At 41.6% G+C, this 18,425-nt stretch overlaps 1 protein-coding gene across 3 annotated transcripts in view; it reads right to left on the bottom strand.

Annotated features, from left to right (window-relative positions):
- The window catches only part of ush (Zinc finger protein ush), a 427,102-nt gene that overhangs the window by 70,507 nt on the left and 338,170 nt on the right, over positions 1-18,425 (bottom strand). For 2 of the 3 annotated variants that reach the window (XM_083138908.1, XM_083138926.1), the window contains exon 1: positions 15,651-15,779. The exons of the other annotated variant lie outside the window; for it this stretch is intronic. In XM_083138908.1, coding sequence (XP_082995034.1) covers positions 15,651-15,705 — 55 coding nt within the window. In that variant the 5' untranslated portion in view covers positions 15,706-15,779. Of the gene's footprint in view, positions 1-15,650; positions 15,780-18,425 lie in introns of those variants that run through there. 3 annotated transcript variants of the gene reach the window in all.

Raw genomic sequence — 18,425 nt, 5'->3', positions numbered from 1 at the left:
TGGAGGGAAACTCAGAAGGCCCGACAGAAATCGCCTAGCAAGCCAGACCCACTCTAATAAACATTTCTGCTCATAACTGATAGCATTGATGAATATAAATAAGCCCCTCTCCTTATCGTGGTAGGGGACTATATTTTTGCTGCGAAGGAGGATGGATATTTAGATATTCTAATAGTGAACGATAAGCAAAACCCTGCAAAATAAAGATAAATGGAAGATAGGAGCTAGGAAATGATAAAGACGGGGTCTGGAGGCTGCTGATAAGACTGAGTCCAGATATCGGTTTCCCGGAGACTGAGGAAGGAGGGGCGAGGTGGGGGTAGGGAGGGGGCTGTGGGAAGGGTTGAGAAGGAGGGGGGAGTTGCAGGAGACCAAGTCTAAGCCTGCCTGCTGCGGTTTCAGGAAAGACACAGCAGAGCTGGGAGTCTTGTGCAGTTGGAGGTCCTCTTGTCGCTTCAAATTGACATCATCTGGGGGTGTCAGAGCTTGTTATGTTTCGGGAGCGATTTTGCACCGTGAAAATGGTGCACGTGTGCGTCTCGCGGACGGTGTTGTTTTGTTGAGTGAACATGACTTTTCTGTTTCTCTGAGTCGAAGTGTTGCAGACATTTCTGACTCTGCCACTGCGTCAACAACTTTCAATAGCGACTATGGAACAAGGGTGTCGTAGGGTTGCTGTGGAGAATGACAAGGGGCGCAGGTATAATGAGTATGGGCACATGAGCTTATGCCCAGGGATGGACAGATGAGTGACACGGGGTGCAGGGATGATTGAACAGGGGTGCCATAATAAATAAACAGGGAAAACGATATGATTGAGGGATACAGAGATAAACGGTCAAACCAAACGTAATGATTGAGGAAGGATACGGTCTGAATAACTAGGGGTGCCATAATGAATGACCAGGTAAGCAGAAATGAGTGACCAGGTCAATGGCGATGATTGAGTATGGATGTAACAGGGTTTAGCTAAAGATGCCACGAGAAGTGAATAGGGACTCCACCAGGTGTGTCGGGGCGAATGACCATGGTGCTAAAAAGGATCATGAGTTCATGCAGTTAAGGAAAGAATTTCAATAAAGGGCACGTTTAGTTCAATCCTGAGGTATTCATAAGACGATTACTAACGTCATTTTGTGCATTCACATTGAATAGTTACTAAAATGTATTTATTGCAGAGAAAAAACCAACTTTACATATTGATTAATGAATATATCTTTTTCATAGTTTGAACAAATCTTTACTTCTTCAAACTTGATTTTCCCCATCATGTCTTTTACAAAACTGCTTAAATTGAGCATTCTTCAAAAACTCTTTTAAAAAATATTTATAAACGTATTGTAAATAAACTATGCTTGGTGATTTTAAAACCACCACAACAGTGAAGATTACACTGCTGACTTCACATCAAATATTGAACTGTAACACAGTATATAAATAACATTGAAACACGTACTGCAAGAAAAAAAATCACCTGTCAGCAACACTTCATCTGGCCATACACAGCACAGTGGTTTCTCTTCTCACTAATTTGTTCCTGCAACAACTATAACCAGATGTTAATGGAAACGCAAACATGATAATAGCATCGTATAACTACTTCACGCCCATATCTGCTGGCTACGTCAAACGAACGGAGGTGCCGGCAGGCGCTGGCAAGATTAACAGAAAACAACTCTCCTCGTAACATATTGTGGGTAGCCTGGGTACGTTTGTTGACACGACCACCACACCTCTCTATGTACCTTTATGGAGCGGTGAATTCTACAAAGGATACCTTTACATTATTTTCTTCACTGAAACGAGGAAATCTCTCATGTTGTCATCCTGGATGGCCAATGACCTCTTCTCGAAAGAAACTATTATTAAAACAAACTAAAAATGTAAGTCAGTGCGTACTAAACCATGTGTAAATGATCAGACAATCAACGAGACATCTGAATGAGTAGCACCGTAAAGCAGTTTTCATTTTAGGCGAAACTTTTCTCATTCTAATTCACTTAAAACCTACTATAACGAGACGCGATTCTCGGATAGGAATTCTCGGTCTCGTTTCGAATCTTAAAAGACATCTGTCTACTATTCTCCTCTTGACAAGTTGTGAAGGGTATTTTGTCTCGAATTTCAACACTGGAAATACTAAATTGGTTGGTGCTTCATTGATTCAAACGGACGACTCCTATATGACGCATTGCAATACATAGACACTTAATGACGCACTTTCGCCGCATCGAAACAGGATTGCAAATTTTAAAAAAGGGGGTCAAACAACCTCTGCACATGCCATAAAAGAATATGGCATTTATGGAGGTGATGTGATGAGCACCACGCTCCTGCTGCCTTTACCCACACCCTTGGTACCCATTTTATTAAATGCTGGATGAAAGTCAGCACATGAAATCACCCACCCCATGTATCGAACCCGGATCTCATGCATTGCAGCCCTAACAAGTAGCCCAACGCTGCTCTCAAATTGGTTTGTACGGGCAGAAATTATAAACACTAATACATCAAAGAGTGTACTTTGATGTGTGAGGGACTAAAACGTATAAATTCAATACATCAAACAAGATAATTTCAAAGTATAGAGGTGACTGCACGTTGTACTGTGTCAATTGATGCATTAAAAAGTGCATCAACATTGATTTGATGCATTTCCGAGTCCCATACGTGCCAGCATTCAACCTAATTTGCTTCGCGGTTAACCCAGTTGCACAAACAGCACAAGCAGAGCGAAATTTCGAACTGCACGCATGCGTGATAGACATCACCCTCCTGGGAGTTAGAAGCAAGGAAAATAAATTATTTAAGCAAGTTCTTACGCATTTGACCAAAAGAGACAGAAACGCACGTAATAACAAAGAGAAACTTCCCTCGTTAAAAAAAAAATCACTTTAGAGACTTTAAAGATAACGCATGATAGAAATCGGACTTAGCATTAGCTCGCACACATATTGACTCTGGAAGCAAGCTTAATTCCCCTTTCCCCTCATTCCTTGTCTGGCTCTTATCTATCACGCTCCTTTACACGCACGTCTATATAAATGTTAAAAAATGTGACAGGAAAGGCAGAAATGAAACAGGAGAGGCGATTGTTATCTGAGAGAATTTAGTGGTTTTAAAGACTACAAACTGCCTAACATATGCGCGATATGGCGCATACATAATGAATTGGCCCGTTGACTATGGCCATATGATAAGCCTTTATTCTTACAGGAGTGTCCAAGCGACCACAAAATTACGGGAAACGGCGCCTTAGTCCCTCCAACTGCGAGGGCGGTGATAAGACTGGATGGTGAAGTACTCCAAAGGTACACACAGAACTAAAAATGTGTCAAAATCGACAGAAATATGTGATATGAGCCAAATTCTGAAGTGACGTCACTATACTTCAAAATGAGATAGGTACTGGTGTATTCTTTTGTGACAGAAGGCTTAATTATTGCATTTTAGCATGTAAATTGTACCTTATTTTTCAGTTTTTGTTCTCTAGTTTAATATTTGTGTTGTACGTTCTATTTTCTGTAATTCTGAGTATATATTTCTCTATTGAGAAATATTTTACGTATTTCTTGGATAGAAGGTGTCTCTTTTATTAGAAGCGTATTAATCCATAAGGTTGTATTTTATTTACACTTTTTCTGGAAGCTTCATATTGACCAGGGCATTCACTTGTTTACACCAGTCGTCTACCCTCTGTGGTATTTCAATATTGCACAGTTAAGCGTTAAGCAAAACTTCCTGATGTGTTGAGGAAACAGGAGTTTCATCAGGAAAATACGTGGTCAGCTGTTTGCAATAAACAGGTAGAAAACTCACGATTCGGCATGGAGGAAGAACTCCATGGCCCGAGTTTTAAGAGGGAGAGGACTGACTTTTGATTTGAGAGAGAGAGAGAGAGAGAGAGGAGGTCGAGAGAGAGGACTTGAGAGAAGAGGTCAGAGTGTCGCTGGTCAACAAGCAACGAAGTCCAAAGAGAGTTTAGATATGTCGTATCCTACGACATTGTAAATTCATCATACTCATTCTTCAGATAGACAGGTATTTATCCAACCAACATTCATGATTCAGGTTTGAAGGTTCATAAAACCGAATGACTGGCCATTGTCTTTTCTAGTTGCTTAGCGATTCTATTTCAGATTTGCCTTTCGCAGCCAAGCATTTAGACTTGTCGTCTTAATGACAAGTGCACTCATCTTTTATGAGGATGAATGATGAATAAGTTACATCACCCATTGATTTATTGTGGGAGTGGTAGGTTTCAATCCCATCATTCACTAGAATGATACGGTAGCATTTTTCAAATTAGCGAGTGATTCATTTCTGTTTAATCTGTGATCTTGAAAAAAGAAAGAAGAACATTCGCCGAAGATCGTCGACAGAATTCAAACCCGAGAGAACTGCTCGGTGATGTACATCCATATTGGTGTGGTAGTTCGGGGCTCAAGCTAGACCTATGCGACAATTACGCCGATAGCCACAATACTACCTCCCATCAACGTTAGTTAATAAAGTAGATTAGCTATCTTAGTAAGAAGAAGAAGAAGAAGAAAAAGAAAAAAGGCAAAGATAGGTTCGAATCCGGTCCTACCGACAGTAAACTGAATGCATCATATCGATTGATGCATCTGCTTGCTGGCCTCTTCAAAGAATCAGATTCACATTTGATGCATTTGGGACCATTTTTGTATGTCGTGAAAGAAACACCAAAGTGCATCATTTGATTCAAGTGAGCATTCCTTTCAGTCGAGATGCACTTCAATGCATCAGTTGCTGTTCCTTGATGCACCTTCTTGCATCTTTTTGGTTGATGCACTTAAACGTTTGGTCTGAGCTACAGAGTTTATGTAGCTCAGACGAAACATTTAAGTGCATCATCGAAAAAGATGCATTCTAGTGTATCAAAACGCATCAACTGATGTATTGAAGTGCATCTCGACTGAAAGGAATCCTCACTTGAATCAAACGATGCACTTTGGTGTTTCTTTCACGACATACAAAAATGCTCCCAAATGCATCAAATGTGAATCTGATTCTTTGAAGAAGCCATAAAGCACACTTTAGTGCATCAATCGATATGATGCATTTAGTTTTCTGTGTGATGGATGTTTGTGGGTGTACATTCATCAATTTCTTCATGTCATCACTCATCCTCACCTTCGCAAATTAGCCAAAAGTGGCACAAAAAGCGAAGTAAAATAAAGAAAAATCAATCAATCATTAGCAAAGAAGTCGGTCATAACCAATCAATAGCGACGTTTTACGCTGCATTGACGTCCCGCAGCTGATTGGTAGGAATTCAAGCGACACGTGTCGTTTGTTGCTTCGTTGCAAAATCTCCCTAAGATACATGAAGCAATACTGGAAAACAACCAATAACCTCACCCCCCCCCCCCAAAGTCAACAAGTAATAAAATACAAATAAAACAGTGTTTTCTGTTGGTAACTGAAACTGACTTGTCTTCCAATCCCCCCAAAAAGTTGATTTTTCATAAACTTATGAAGATCGCCACGAGAAAGGAGCATTTGATTGGGGAAAAACCTATGAAGTTGTTTCCACCTATCCTCTCTCATCGTCGATATGTCCTCAATAACCAGGCTCACCAATTTTTCCCCCCCAACTCTCGTTGCTGTTTTTTTCCTCCCCCGAAGGCCGCATCTGTAAGCAGAATATCCGTTTGATCGAAGCTCGGCCCCGCCCCAATCAAAACGCCGTTATCGCGGCTTTCACAAGCTTGAAATCAAGCTCCATTTACAGCCATGACAATACACATTCAATACCATTAGTCCATTCATTGTACGAACAAATAACTTTCATTCAGACGGTCCGCTTGATTCGATAAATTAGTGGCAGAGTTCCAAAAGGGAGGGAGGGGGAAGAGAAAAACGAAAAGAGGACAGCGGTCCCACGATATAAAGCCCAGGAAGAACTGTGATAAAATGCGATACGAACTCAGACTGTTATGTACCCGAATGTAGGAAATCTCCCGTTCGCCCTACTAATCAACTACACACAAAGCAGAACAATGAAAAATAGGAGAAAAGAACGTTATTTAATGCAGATTATGTCGTAGTGTTGTATTTTGATTTGAACTCAATGTTTCTCACATGATGGATTCCGATTTTCATCGCGTTGTTTTACGGATACTTCGTGAATTTCTCGTGCCAAAGCTTAGTTATACTATCTTAAACGAAGTGTGGATCTGTGGTGTTGTAGAACTACGTTACGTTATACAAGACAACTCTTGATCTTGCTCACTGAAGTCCCATTATGCTATGCCACGACATGATTATCTCGTGTATTGAGGCTTCGTTACTTTAAATACGAAGAATTTCGAACTGGCGTAATGAAGTTGAAGAGCGCGGTAGCTCAGTCGGTTTCGTCGGCCTCCGTGGCAGAGTTGTCAGCGCAGCGCGCTACGAAGCCATAAGTCCCAGGTTCGAATCCCGGCTAGGACATGGACGTTTGTGCTTGTCCAAATGAGAAAAACTGAAAATACAGTAAAAATTGATAAGTGTAAAAGTTGAGAAAATAGTGATTGAAGGGGGATACCACTGCGAAGGGGTATTCCTTAAAATAATTTTAAAAAAAGTCGTTAGGGCGTCTGTCTACCATGCGAGAGACCCGGGTTCGATCCCGGCGGGGAGTACCGGAATTTTTTCCACCTCTTCAAGCGGCTCCGGCGCCCACCCAGCGTCGTATAAAGTAGGTACCTAGAGGAAACTGGGGGGGGGGGGGTAAAGACGGCCAGGGGAGTGATGCTAATCACATCACCCGCACCTTCGGCCGTGATCAAGAAAGTGTGGGGCCCTAACATCACAGCCCCTAGTCATGGCGTGGTGCGGCCTCCCCGATGGCGCAGTGGTAGCGTCGTCGCCTTGTAATCAAGGGGTCCCGGGTTCGATTCCTAGTGAAGGCACATTGTAGTCCGGATCCAACTTTAAACTGTAGGTCCAGTCCCGATTAGCCTCTCTGTGCATAACGTGGACTTAAAACAAAAAATCAATCAATCAAATCAATCATGGCGTGGTGCAAAGCACAGGGTAGCACTTTACCTTTTTACCTTTGTAATGAGGTTGACGTCGTTACGTTACCTATCTGGATCTCGTCCATGGATTTGATGCTTCGTTACGTTATATTACGAAGAATAATTTATAGAAATTGTGTACTGAGCTTCATTCCGTTAAATTACATGTCTGTATCTCGCGTACTGAGGATTCGTTACGTTATAGTACGAAGAATTTCTAACTCGTATAATGAGGCTCATTCCGTCAAGTTACCTATTTGGATCTCGTGCATAGAGGTTTACGTAATATTACGAAGAATTCGAATCTCTCACATTGAGGTTCCATTACATCATATTACAAGAAACTTGGATCTCGTGCATTGGGTAACTACGTTCTATTATGAAAAATCTGTATTGATGTTTCATTACACTAAATTACAAGTAATTTGTATCTCGTGTTTTTTTAAGCTTAGTTACATAATATTACGAACAAATTGGATCTCTCGCAATCAAGCTCTGTTATCTTATGTTACGAACAATTTGGATTCTTGTTATTGAGACTTGGTTGCGTTATGTTATGAAGAAAGATGTATTTGTTGACACACAGTGTACATAAAAACATTCAAGGCAGAAAAAAGGACTATCATATAGTTAGACCATGGAATACATATTCCAATGTAAATATAATTTAAATGAGTAGGTGTACAGTTAGTATTTTTGTTGTGCGTATGTATGGTATATAGAGTCGCGATGGTTCAGTCGTTCGACCACTGGCAGAGTGTTTATCACAGAGCGCTATGTCTCCAGGGTTCGGATTTCAAATTCAGTTTTCACATGTTTGAGTGTCTATACTGTTGAAAACTGAAGAGTGGAAGTGAGTACTAAAAAAAAAGAATTGAAAAATAATTTTTATTTTAAAAAATTGATAGGGCGCCTAACTGCCACTAGGGAGACCAGGGTTCAAATCCCCGGGTGCGCGATATCAGGTGCGAATTTTTCCAGCAATGTCCAAGCACTGAGCATCTCTGAGGTTCACCCAGCTTCTAACCCTGTGGTGTAAAGGTGGCCAGAGCGTGGTGCTGATCACATCACCTGCGCAAATTTACCGATATCTAGAATGTGTGCGGCCCTATCTCCACATCACTTATGTGCCTCCAAGGGGCATGCTGCAACATGCAAGGGGAGAAAAATGTTTAAAGATTGATTCATTGATTTGGCTTAAACTTCACTTTATGCACAGTAAGGCTAATCGGGACTGGACATACAGTTTAAAGTGGAATCCGAACCAGAAAAGAAAAATATTTAAAAAATAAAATATACGGTATTTGGCAGGAGTATCTTGTGCTGAATCAATAAATAATAATGATAATGCTTTTGAAATGGAAAAAAATCCAGTTTCAGAACATTCTCATGACAAACAAAATCGTCACTTTGGTATCGTATCCAAGTATTTTCCTCCGTGATATTGCAACTTCTCATCTTCCACATCTTTAGAATACCCGTTCCGCCCCTCGAACCCTCCCCGCTCCTTGGCTACGCCCGATTTGCCCTGAGAACAGTAGCAAAGGAACCGCACCTGATACGCATTCGTTATGGGGTGAGCTGCTTACTCAAGCCATGCAATTCACGTTCCTTGAGAACCAAGATAAGCCATTTCTTTCCCTTACTACGCCTCGATCGGAGATCTGCCTACAACGCTCCTGGTGCATTATCTGCCGTGCAGGTTTCGGGGTTCTAATCAGCTGGAAATGGCAATGTAGTAGCCGGGGTACGTCTAAAAAGTTCCCGGACTGCTTTAAAATAGGCCGCTGTGCAGTCGCGTCCAGCTAATGGCCAAATATTAACACTCTATCAACAGATGGCAATGATGGTTATTAATTCATTGCATGCCGAAATATCACGAATTAACAAACAATTAAATATCCTTGGGTAAACAAAATATTGCGTTTATAATTTAATATAAAACGAATGAACAAAATTTGTGTGGTGATTACATTGCTGTTTATATCGCTCAAGCACTTGTAACACAAGTGGGAAAATAAGAAAACAATGGAAATAAGTATAGTAATTTGTGATGGTATAGATTCAACTTACATTCGCCACCTACAGCCATGGCAGGACCTTGATTCTGGCGCTGTATGATGTGCTACGACTGTCAGAAAAGAATATTATCTTAGAAATGCAGACTTTTCGATCTGTGTGATGCAGTTTAAAGAAACAGCCGCTTCGTGAACTGTTAGACATGATATTCGACGAGAGTGATTAGAAGCAGGGAAATCGTGCAGGCGCGTATCTGCTATCGTCAAAAAAAGGATCAGTGTTGCAAACCTAATAAGACTGTTAAGGTCCAACTTCTGAAATACAATTTTATCTTTTTCACGAGATAAATGTGAACTGGTGGAACTTAATAAGTGTAAATTATTTATTGGTGCTCTAGGTATTCGAATAAGAGATTTATTTACCAATAATGCCAATTATTCTATTTTTCAACATTTCTGGATTCCAGTATCAGGCGTTGTCTCCTCAATACCTCCACGTCTAACTTCCACACCAAACCAGGATGAGTTTTTTTGCACAGAGCTCAAAATATAAAAATCAGTAAGTTCACTTTATACTCAGATAGGCTAATCAGGACAGGACATACGGTCTAAAATTAGACTCGAGTCAATGACCAACGTCCCTCCGACTAGTCAGCGTAAAGACTACGCCAAGTAGGAAACTTGCAAAAATATAATAATTCAGGTGATACGAACAACAGATGACCTTATATCAATCATGCATCGAGCTGAGAACACCAAGCCGTTGTATCATATCCGAAAAGTGTTGAAAACAAGCTCTGTTCGAGGACCAACAGTCACACTCTTATCCAATTCATGTTTGGAGATCACTGTTTCTCCTTTAACAGTCATGCACCTTCGCACAACGGAATTTCTCTAAAATAATAACGTCAGCCACCTTACTCGCCAGATGCGGTAACCGCTTGAACAGGTTTCATTAAGACACAATTCCATATTTATGGACTAACGGTGTTCAAGCAGTGTCACAGCGTGCTACGACGCCAGAGGTCCCGAATTCAATTCCAGCCTGTACAATGGTGTTCCTTTTTAGTGTCCTTTCATCAATTGCATCATATTAAAACTCGTCCTCATCTTAGTGTTTAGCCAAAAGTGGCAGAAAAGAGTGGTAAAATATTCCAAATCATTCAAACAAATTCAAGCAGTGCCATGCACTGTGAAACTATAAGACCAATCAAATCACCAACCTTCATGTTAATTCAGTCGCAGAACTTTATGGACAAGCACCGTGCCGTCAGAAGCAGTTGGGACCAGGAAACAGAGCAGCAGACCATCACGGAATTAGAAGGTGAGGAAACAATCCAGCTTTATTGACACGAATCCCCCTCCCTCATCGTTCAACCTCCTCCCCTTCCAGAGCTACTTTCGGAATGATGTTCGACGTAGAAGCAGCATTCGTTTAACAAGCACAGGACGGACCCGTGAAAAGAACTCGATCCAGCTCTCTCATTCGCTGCTCTTTTTTTCCCTCCACCCCCTCTTCTCTTTTTCCATCCTCTTCTCCTGCACCCCCTCCCCCGCGCGCCCCTGTTCTCCGACTCTTTCTCTCTAATGGAGGATCATTACCCTTCTACTGTAATCTAGCCGCCTCACCGGTCGCTCTTGACAGATAAAAATAATAAATCATTGATAGCAGCTTAAGAGATATTCTTTTGCTTTTCATGCAATTCTGATTTCGATATCGCTCCAGTAATACAGGAAATTTGGCAAAGTTCTCTCTTTTCTGATAAATTACAAATGATGCGATAGGGGGGGAAGCCCTAATGGTTGCACCGCGATCAGCCCTGATAGCTATTGTTACGGCCGGGCTATGAAAATGATCTCGCCGAGAGTTTCCACGGAAGAGATGGGGAGAAGAGGGGCAAAGGAATATGATGAAAAAAAAGGTAGAATTGGGATGAGTGAGGATATCAGGGGAACAGAAGAAAGATTTAAAAGCGGACGGAGATGAGTTGCCAAAGATAGAAACGTTATTAAACACCTTACAAGGCGTCGAGGTGCAATATCGGGAGTTACCGTTACGCTCCCCCCCTTCCACTACGCCGACTCCCTCTCTTCAATGAAAACGCTGAGATTTATCGTGATTTTTTTCCGTCTCGCCGTTCTTCCTGTCTCCCCACCCTCGCCTTCATCTCGAAACAGCGCAAAGTGATTCGGTGTAGTCGATGAACGAGCAATCGTATATTGACTTCTTGAAAAACAACTTCCGTAATGGAGAAGTCTCGGTGATGCTGTAGATATCTTTCCACACAAGCTTGAAAGACCATGAAACGCATAAAAAAGCAAGCTGAGATAAATAACACAAGCATACGCCCTCTACTCTGCGCTAGTGTAAACAAGACCACGTGTTTAGGAAGCAGTGCCTGCATTCTCATTGGTACGTTATTGCACATCAATATAAAGTTTGGAAGTTACGTTAGACAATAGGTGATAGACACGGCCTTGGAATGCAACAACACATGGTATCTGTCTGGTGGACCTTCTCGTCTTCTCGCCGACATATGCCACCATGCTTATCGCGCCTCTTGCCAAACATAATAATATTCCAAACATATTGTACAAGGTGGCGCAAAAGTAATCACCTGATTTTCTTAGCCTATAGCTTGGGTTTTAAATTAAACAAAGTAGGTTTTTTTTGTGTTAAACTTTTATTGGTACTTGTAAGTTTTATGTCCTCAATTTTTAAAAGATAACATCCAATAAATGACCACCATTCGAATTGATGCAAATTTGGGCTCTTTTTATTGCGTTGGTGGTGTTGGAAAGAATCTGCGGGGAAATGTTTTCAATTTCATGCTGAATATTGTCCTTTAGTTGCTGTAACGTTTCTGGCTTATTCACATAAACCAATGACTTCAAATATCCCCAAAGGAAAAAATCCGAGCAGTCAAATCGGGGAACCTGGCCGGCCATGGCAAATCACCAAAACGGGATATTACTCTGCCCGGAAAAATGTCACGCAAAAGAGCTAATGTTTCGCGGGCTGTATGTAGGGTGTACTTATTCATTTTCATACACAATAAATTTCTTGAGTATCTTTTATTTAACTGACAAAACACTACTGATATAAAAAACAAGATGTCAAAATAAAGGTCAGTTCAAATAGGATGATGACTTTTGCGCCACCTGTTACCTAATATAACAATGTTCCAAACTTTTCTTAGGAGTGTATATTCCACGTAATAAAGTTTCACTAATAACGTCTTTCCAACATCCAAATATAATACTATCCTAAGGCAACACTCGCTGCGTTCTCTCATGGATTCACACTTTCAGTAACGCAGAATATACGTATATACTTCCGGCCAAACTTCAAGAAACTGGATCCTTATCTTCTTCACAATCTCGCCAACACGCACGTGCCCACCACATGTCCCTTCGACGTTGCAAGATTGGTGTAAGGACACTCACGTGGGCATATGGTGGACACAAGCCTCGTCAAAATTATAGGAGATATGGTCGCATCTTCTTAAAGTTATGACTGCTGTACATTCCTCAGACTCATTAGCGATGTTACCGATTCGTCCACTAAGGAACATCTAACATAGAACTTAGGGTGCCAAAAAGTTAGTTCACAAAGACATGCGCATTAATACCGTACAAAACCCCACACTGGGTTTTCGGGATCGAATCTAGGCTGTGCCAGCCTAAAGCAACTCGCCTCTACTAGAGGTACCGTTTATATGTAAAGGGGACTCACCCTTGTGTAATAAGAACACGAACGACATTCAATATTTAACACTTCTATTGACTGGACAGGGCGGGATCATGGTAACAATAGAAAGGATGTTCGTTTACCTGTAGAGATGGTGGTCGTCTCCGGTGATTTGGTAGATAAGGAACGGTCCTGAAATGAGACTTCTTTAGGGAGCGCAACTCCCGGCTTATAACTCTAGCTTAGCACCGATATTCAATCTATAACTTGAAGACAACCACAGTTTACTCTATAACTTTCGGACTACAACTGGGGCGAAATCTGTTATCCCGATCTATTTAAAGCGGATTCAAATTTCCGATCGTTAAAGCCGTTGAGCCAGCTCCATCCTGTCGTTAACGGTACTCTCAGCATAAATCTGACTTTACTTAATTTCAAATTATTTCCTGTCGATTCCCGTGTCAGCTGAGTTTACAGATCCCCTGAAGGTCGCCGGTGTACTATGCTTGCAACAAGCTACTTCTGGCGCTTCTGCCGGGCCCCGCGGAGAAGTAATTTGACAATCGAGCTATGACGCTAGGGGACCCGGGTTCATATAAACACGAGAATAGCGACTAGTCCTCATGCACATATGCAGAATATGTCAGATGGGCATATTACGAAACGTTCTGGCCTTGGACTTTTTGCAAAACAATTCCTCTATTAGTCAGGGCCTTCGAACTACACTCTGCCTCGGGAATCTGTGCAACAAGGCCGCTCATAACTGTAGAAAAAGGGAGGAAGCGAATGGGCGGTGAAAAGCAGCGCGCAATGGCTGGTAGCTGCAGCCGTGTTTTCCCCTCCATGCACTCACTTCCCCTCTCATGCATTAATTGGTCGAGCTCTCTCGAGTCCTACTGGTGCATATGACTTGTTTTATTTCGTTTGCTCCCGAGATTCCATGGACAGAGTGTACTTCAACGATATCCCTAGTCAGATAGTGTCATACTCAATTAGGTAAAAAAGTTTTAAAAGTATGGCACTTCAACTGAAGAGGAGGTAAAAAAATCCTATTTTGTTTCGTAGAATAGCATCATAATGCAGAACATACAGCCCTATGTAAATTGTTAGGAATCTAATGCGATTTGCAAACATTTGCCTGCTCGTATTTAAAAAATAAGAACCTTTTTCAATTCTATATATTGAATGAAATTGTGCGTCCAGAAAGTTCATAAGGTGGGGAGAGGACATGCCCATATAGATGTCTGATAGGTCTCTTATAAAAGCTGCAAGAACAGCAACATTCCTTCCACAGAAGTGACAGCAGCACGACGACGCAACGCCACACAAGCGAATGCAGCATTGCAGAGATCCCGGGACTGCGGCCGAACAGTTATCTGCTTGTCATCGACGGGAACGCATACTTGCTCGTAATTTAGTCTCCAACTGGTAAAGTTTTAATTACGCAGAATCACCCGCTTTATCTGCCAGTGAAAACCGTATTTCTGTCAATCCCTTGTTTGAATAGGGAGAGGGGAACGAGATAAATACGTTTGCACTTGCCAATCATATCGTCTGGCTGACAAGCAACATTATCTATGTCAACCGACCAATTGGCGTGCAGGAAAGCAATGCAAAGCCAGATTATGTATCGACATATTAAATAATAGCTGCGTTGAGTAAATACCCGTTATGTCAGGAAATGTTACAGCTGGAAGGAAAAGTTTAAACATGGGTTATTGCTCATTTATTAGTAAAATCCACCGTAACAATTTTTTGACTAAAAAGTTATTAGTTACCTTATTACTAACAAGGCAAAACGAAGCTGTTTTGAGTACATGAAAGCAAAACAGATTCAGAAACAGGTACACCCAGAACCCAATTGACTCTAAAGTGCATAAGCTGCTTTAGTGATGCACATTTAATACGGAGAAATGCAGCTCCTGTTCCGTGTGACGCACTAAAAAAATGCATCAACTGGATAAACCAGACGCGATAATTTCAAGAGATTACAATTACGCGTTTGCTTGTGTAAATTGATGCACTAAAAGTGCATCAACTTTGGTGTGATGCATTTCGAGTTCCAGCAATCGTTGACAATATCAAACAACAATATAATTTCTGAATACAAAATGATATTCTTTGATGAGAGGACAATCTAAGAGTGATGTAAATCTACAGGGAATGTGAGTCACGAAAAAGTATTCCGCCATTTCATGCTCTGAAGAGCCATCAGCTAATTAAGACTAAGGATGACATTTCCGACAAACACCCCTCAAAGAGCACGTGCGTAAACACTCAGAGGTCCCCCATGGGCGAGAAAAAAAATTGATCACTCCCCTGAGAGAGTCGTATAAAAGTGACAACAAATTATTGATCAAGATAAGAGGAAGTGGTGATCACTTTACTTGACACCTAAAATTAAGTGATCATCCCGTACACACAAACAAGTAAATGCATTCGCTAAAACAAAAAAAAATGCATAAAGTCTACAGCCCAGACCAAATGTGTAAGTGCATCATCAAGAGATGCAGGAAAGTGCATCAAAACGCATCAACTGATGCATTAAAGGGCAGCTCAACAAATAAAGAAATACTCACTTGCATCATATGATGCACATTGGCGTTATTTTCACAAACGATATACAAAAATGCATCCAACTTTAAACCTCATTCTTGGCAAGGCCTAAAGCTTCTGATGCATCAATTAGACTTGATGCATTTCGTTGTCTGTCTAAAACTAACGATAAACATTCAATTAAGTTAGATGTGGATAGCTCATCACAAGTCATCTGGTTCTGAAGCCAGAAGATGGCTAATTCTCTACAGCCAGGCACATACGCAACACGTCCATTCTTACAGTGAGCAATCTGTACATGATCACCGCACACTAGGTCGCAAGGTGCCACACCAGTATGAAAAGAAAACCACTTACTTCCATATTTCCACGCAGACTCCCTTCTTCCGTAGCGATATTTGATTTTGAACATTTGGAAGAAAGAAAAAAAAAGTCCTGGAACCGCTGAGGACACAACACCACTAAACCACTACATGTAAAAAGATCTCACTGTCGTATGTCTACATACTCCGTTCCAAACTAGCAAATCAACACCCCTTTCCGACCCCCTCCCTCCCCGTCCCCCTTGCAAACTCCACTCTTCCCACTTCTTATCAAAGAACAAACTCGGAGCACGAGGGAAGATGGGAAAGGCGATGAGATAAAATTTACGAGTACAGTGTCGCGCAAAATCAACATGACTCTGGTACCAGAGAACGGGGCACTGAGTGGCGGACTATGTGAACATTTCTCCCCCGCTTGTTTTATTCTGTGTGCTAAGATTTTAGAAAGACGATAAACTGTTATTATACCAGTTATACTAACGTCGACCTACCTCTCTAGGATAATGATGAGAACGAAGGGATGAAACTGAACAGACACGCTCAGGTGTCGTGATGCTCAATCACTTCCACACTGTGGAGCAAATAGTGATAAGGCACTAACGCTAGTTAAATCAATCGACTGACAGCTGTCCAAGTTGTCATTCTATTAGCATTTGTCAAATACGAGGATCATTTCAAAAAGTTATTACATGGTCATAACTGCCTACTTATATAATTGTTGAAATAGTCTCCGGCTCAATCAGTTGCCCCACTGAATTTGCAAAATGGCACCTATTTGATTTTTGGTTGCATAAGCAAGATCTGGTAAATAAGGTGGGTGTTTAAGCATAGTGGTATTTTTACCTGTCAATAACTGCTGCTCAGACAAAGCCTGTGAGTTGGTGCATTTCATGCTGCCAGATCCATCCTTGCATCCACACACTCTGCCTGACTTTTCCTTTCTTTAGAGTTGTAGAGCAAAATCGCCAGAAGCATTGGTTGTTTCCAACGAATAGTTGGAATTTTCCTACAAATAGTTGGACGAAGGTTCACGGTAACTCCCTTCGGTACTGTGTGACAAAGAAAAACAACTTGGTAGACGTAGGCAACAAGAAGCATCACTTTAATGTTGCTGGGTGCTTGTTGGAACTTTCACGGTCTTGGAGGATGAGAATGGCGAACCACTTAACCACTGTTGGATATTGAAGTTCGTCATCACCACAAACTCTCTGTAACAATTCACAGCATTTCTTTCACCTGCGACTTGAATTTTCATGAACGTTCTTCTCGTCAGAATATTGTTTTAGAGTGCACAATTCAATATGGCTACAGGGTCAGTGCAGTGCTACCTCCACATGGAACTATATGTCACATGTAGAGAGGCGAGAATAAAGCCATTAACTGAAATAATGATTAAGTTTTGTTACCAGTGACAAAACAGTGACATGTTGCTGACTACTCACTTACTTTAAAATGCTCCTCAAATACTTTTCCATTCGACTAAGAATCTATGTGAATTTTATGGACGCGATTCACAACGATGATATTCTCTCCACCTTCACATTGAACTCGAAATGCATCAAATCAAGGTTGATGCATTTTTGTTGCATTAATTAAACGTGTAATTCTGGTTACCTTGAAATGAGCGTATCTGATCTTATCAACTGATGGGTTTTAGTGAATCGCACGGAACAGTCGCTGGTAAAACTTCCCTTTTGTACATTTCTGCGTGTACCGTAATTTCATGGATGCACAAAAAAGTGCATCAATGCACTTTATTGTGTTAGTGCCGCCGACGTATTTCTGTCAATTGACACATCTTGGGTTATGTGTTTTGGAAGAAACTGGGAATATGTTATATGGAATAGTGCCAACCGCACGCCAGGAGTTCCGGGTTCGAATCCAGGCCGGGGCGTTCTTTGTGAATGTCCCTTCATCATATCATCATCAATCACCCTCATCTTCGCGATTAGCCAATAGTGGCAGAAAAGCGAAGTAAAATCAACCAATACATGCAATAGTAATTGACTGGTCATTGAAGTAAATTAGTCTTAAAAAGATTTGTTGATTTCCACAAATATTAATAACATTTGGACGATTATTTTTTACGAGAAATTATTTTACTTTTCGTCTTACGACTGATCAGTATAATTACCTTTTATAGCGTAGCGTTTTTATTTTACGTCGCTTTTCAGCCAATTTTGGTCAGTCGCGAAGAAGAAACGCTCGTGCCAGGACTCTAACGTGGAATCTTGGATGGCGAGATCGTCAAAGGAGTTCGACCATCAAGACGGACGGAGGAAGATCTGCCTATAAAATCTCCCTTGCAGTTCTCCTCTCTGGAAGCGATCCTGACAGAGGCTGTGGAAAAAAATATCCCCACACGTCAAGGCGTGAAGATCTCTCACAGCCCGTGGCTACGCCGAATAACCCTTTTCTTCAACTGTATCTGAGTCCATCGTCCTTCCACGCGGCCAAAGAATGCCTGCGCAGTAGACCTGTAGACAAAGACACCGATTTCGTTATCAACTCTCCCCCACTCTCGCAGCCTCCAACACACACACACACGAGCTTTTTCCATCTCTCACGGCCCGTTATTTACGTCCACGGCCGCAGTCAGTCATCCCGCTCTCTCCTCGCGACAAAAACGTTTTTTGGTGAGGGTCGCTGTGGTGGTGTGGGAACGGCGCTATCAGCAACGACCCATTCTGGCCTGGTCATCTGCATATCGGTGCCTGCTCCATTATACACGATAGCTACATCATCCAGACCCACCTCCCTCAGGATTGGACTAATGGTCCTGCGGGTCGTGATGGATCTCTCCAGCCTG

This window comes from Lepisma saccharinum, chromosome 1, assembly GCF_977018435.1.
Source record: "Lepisma saccharinum chromosome 1, izLepSacc3.1, whole genome shotgun sequence".
Lineage (NCBI taxonomy): Eukaryota > Metazoa > Arthropoda > Insecta > Zygentoma > Lepismatidae > Lepisma > Lepisma saccharinum.
This window is presented reverse-complemented; position numbering and strand designations above follow the sequence as displayed.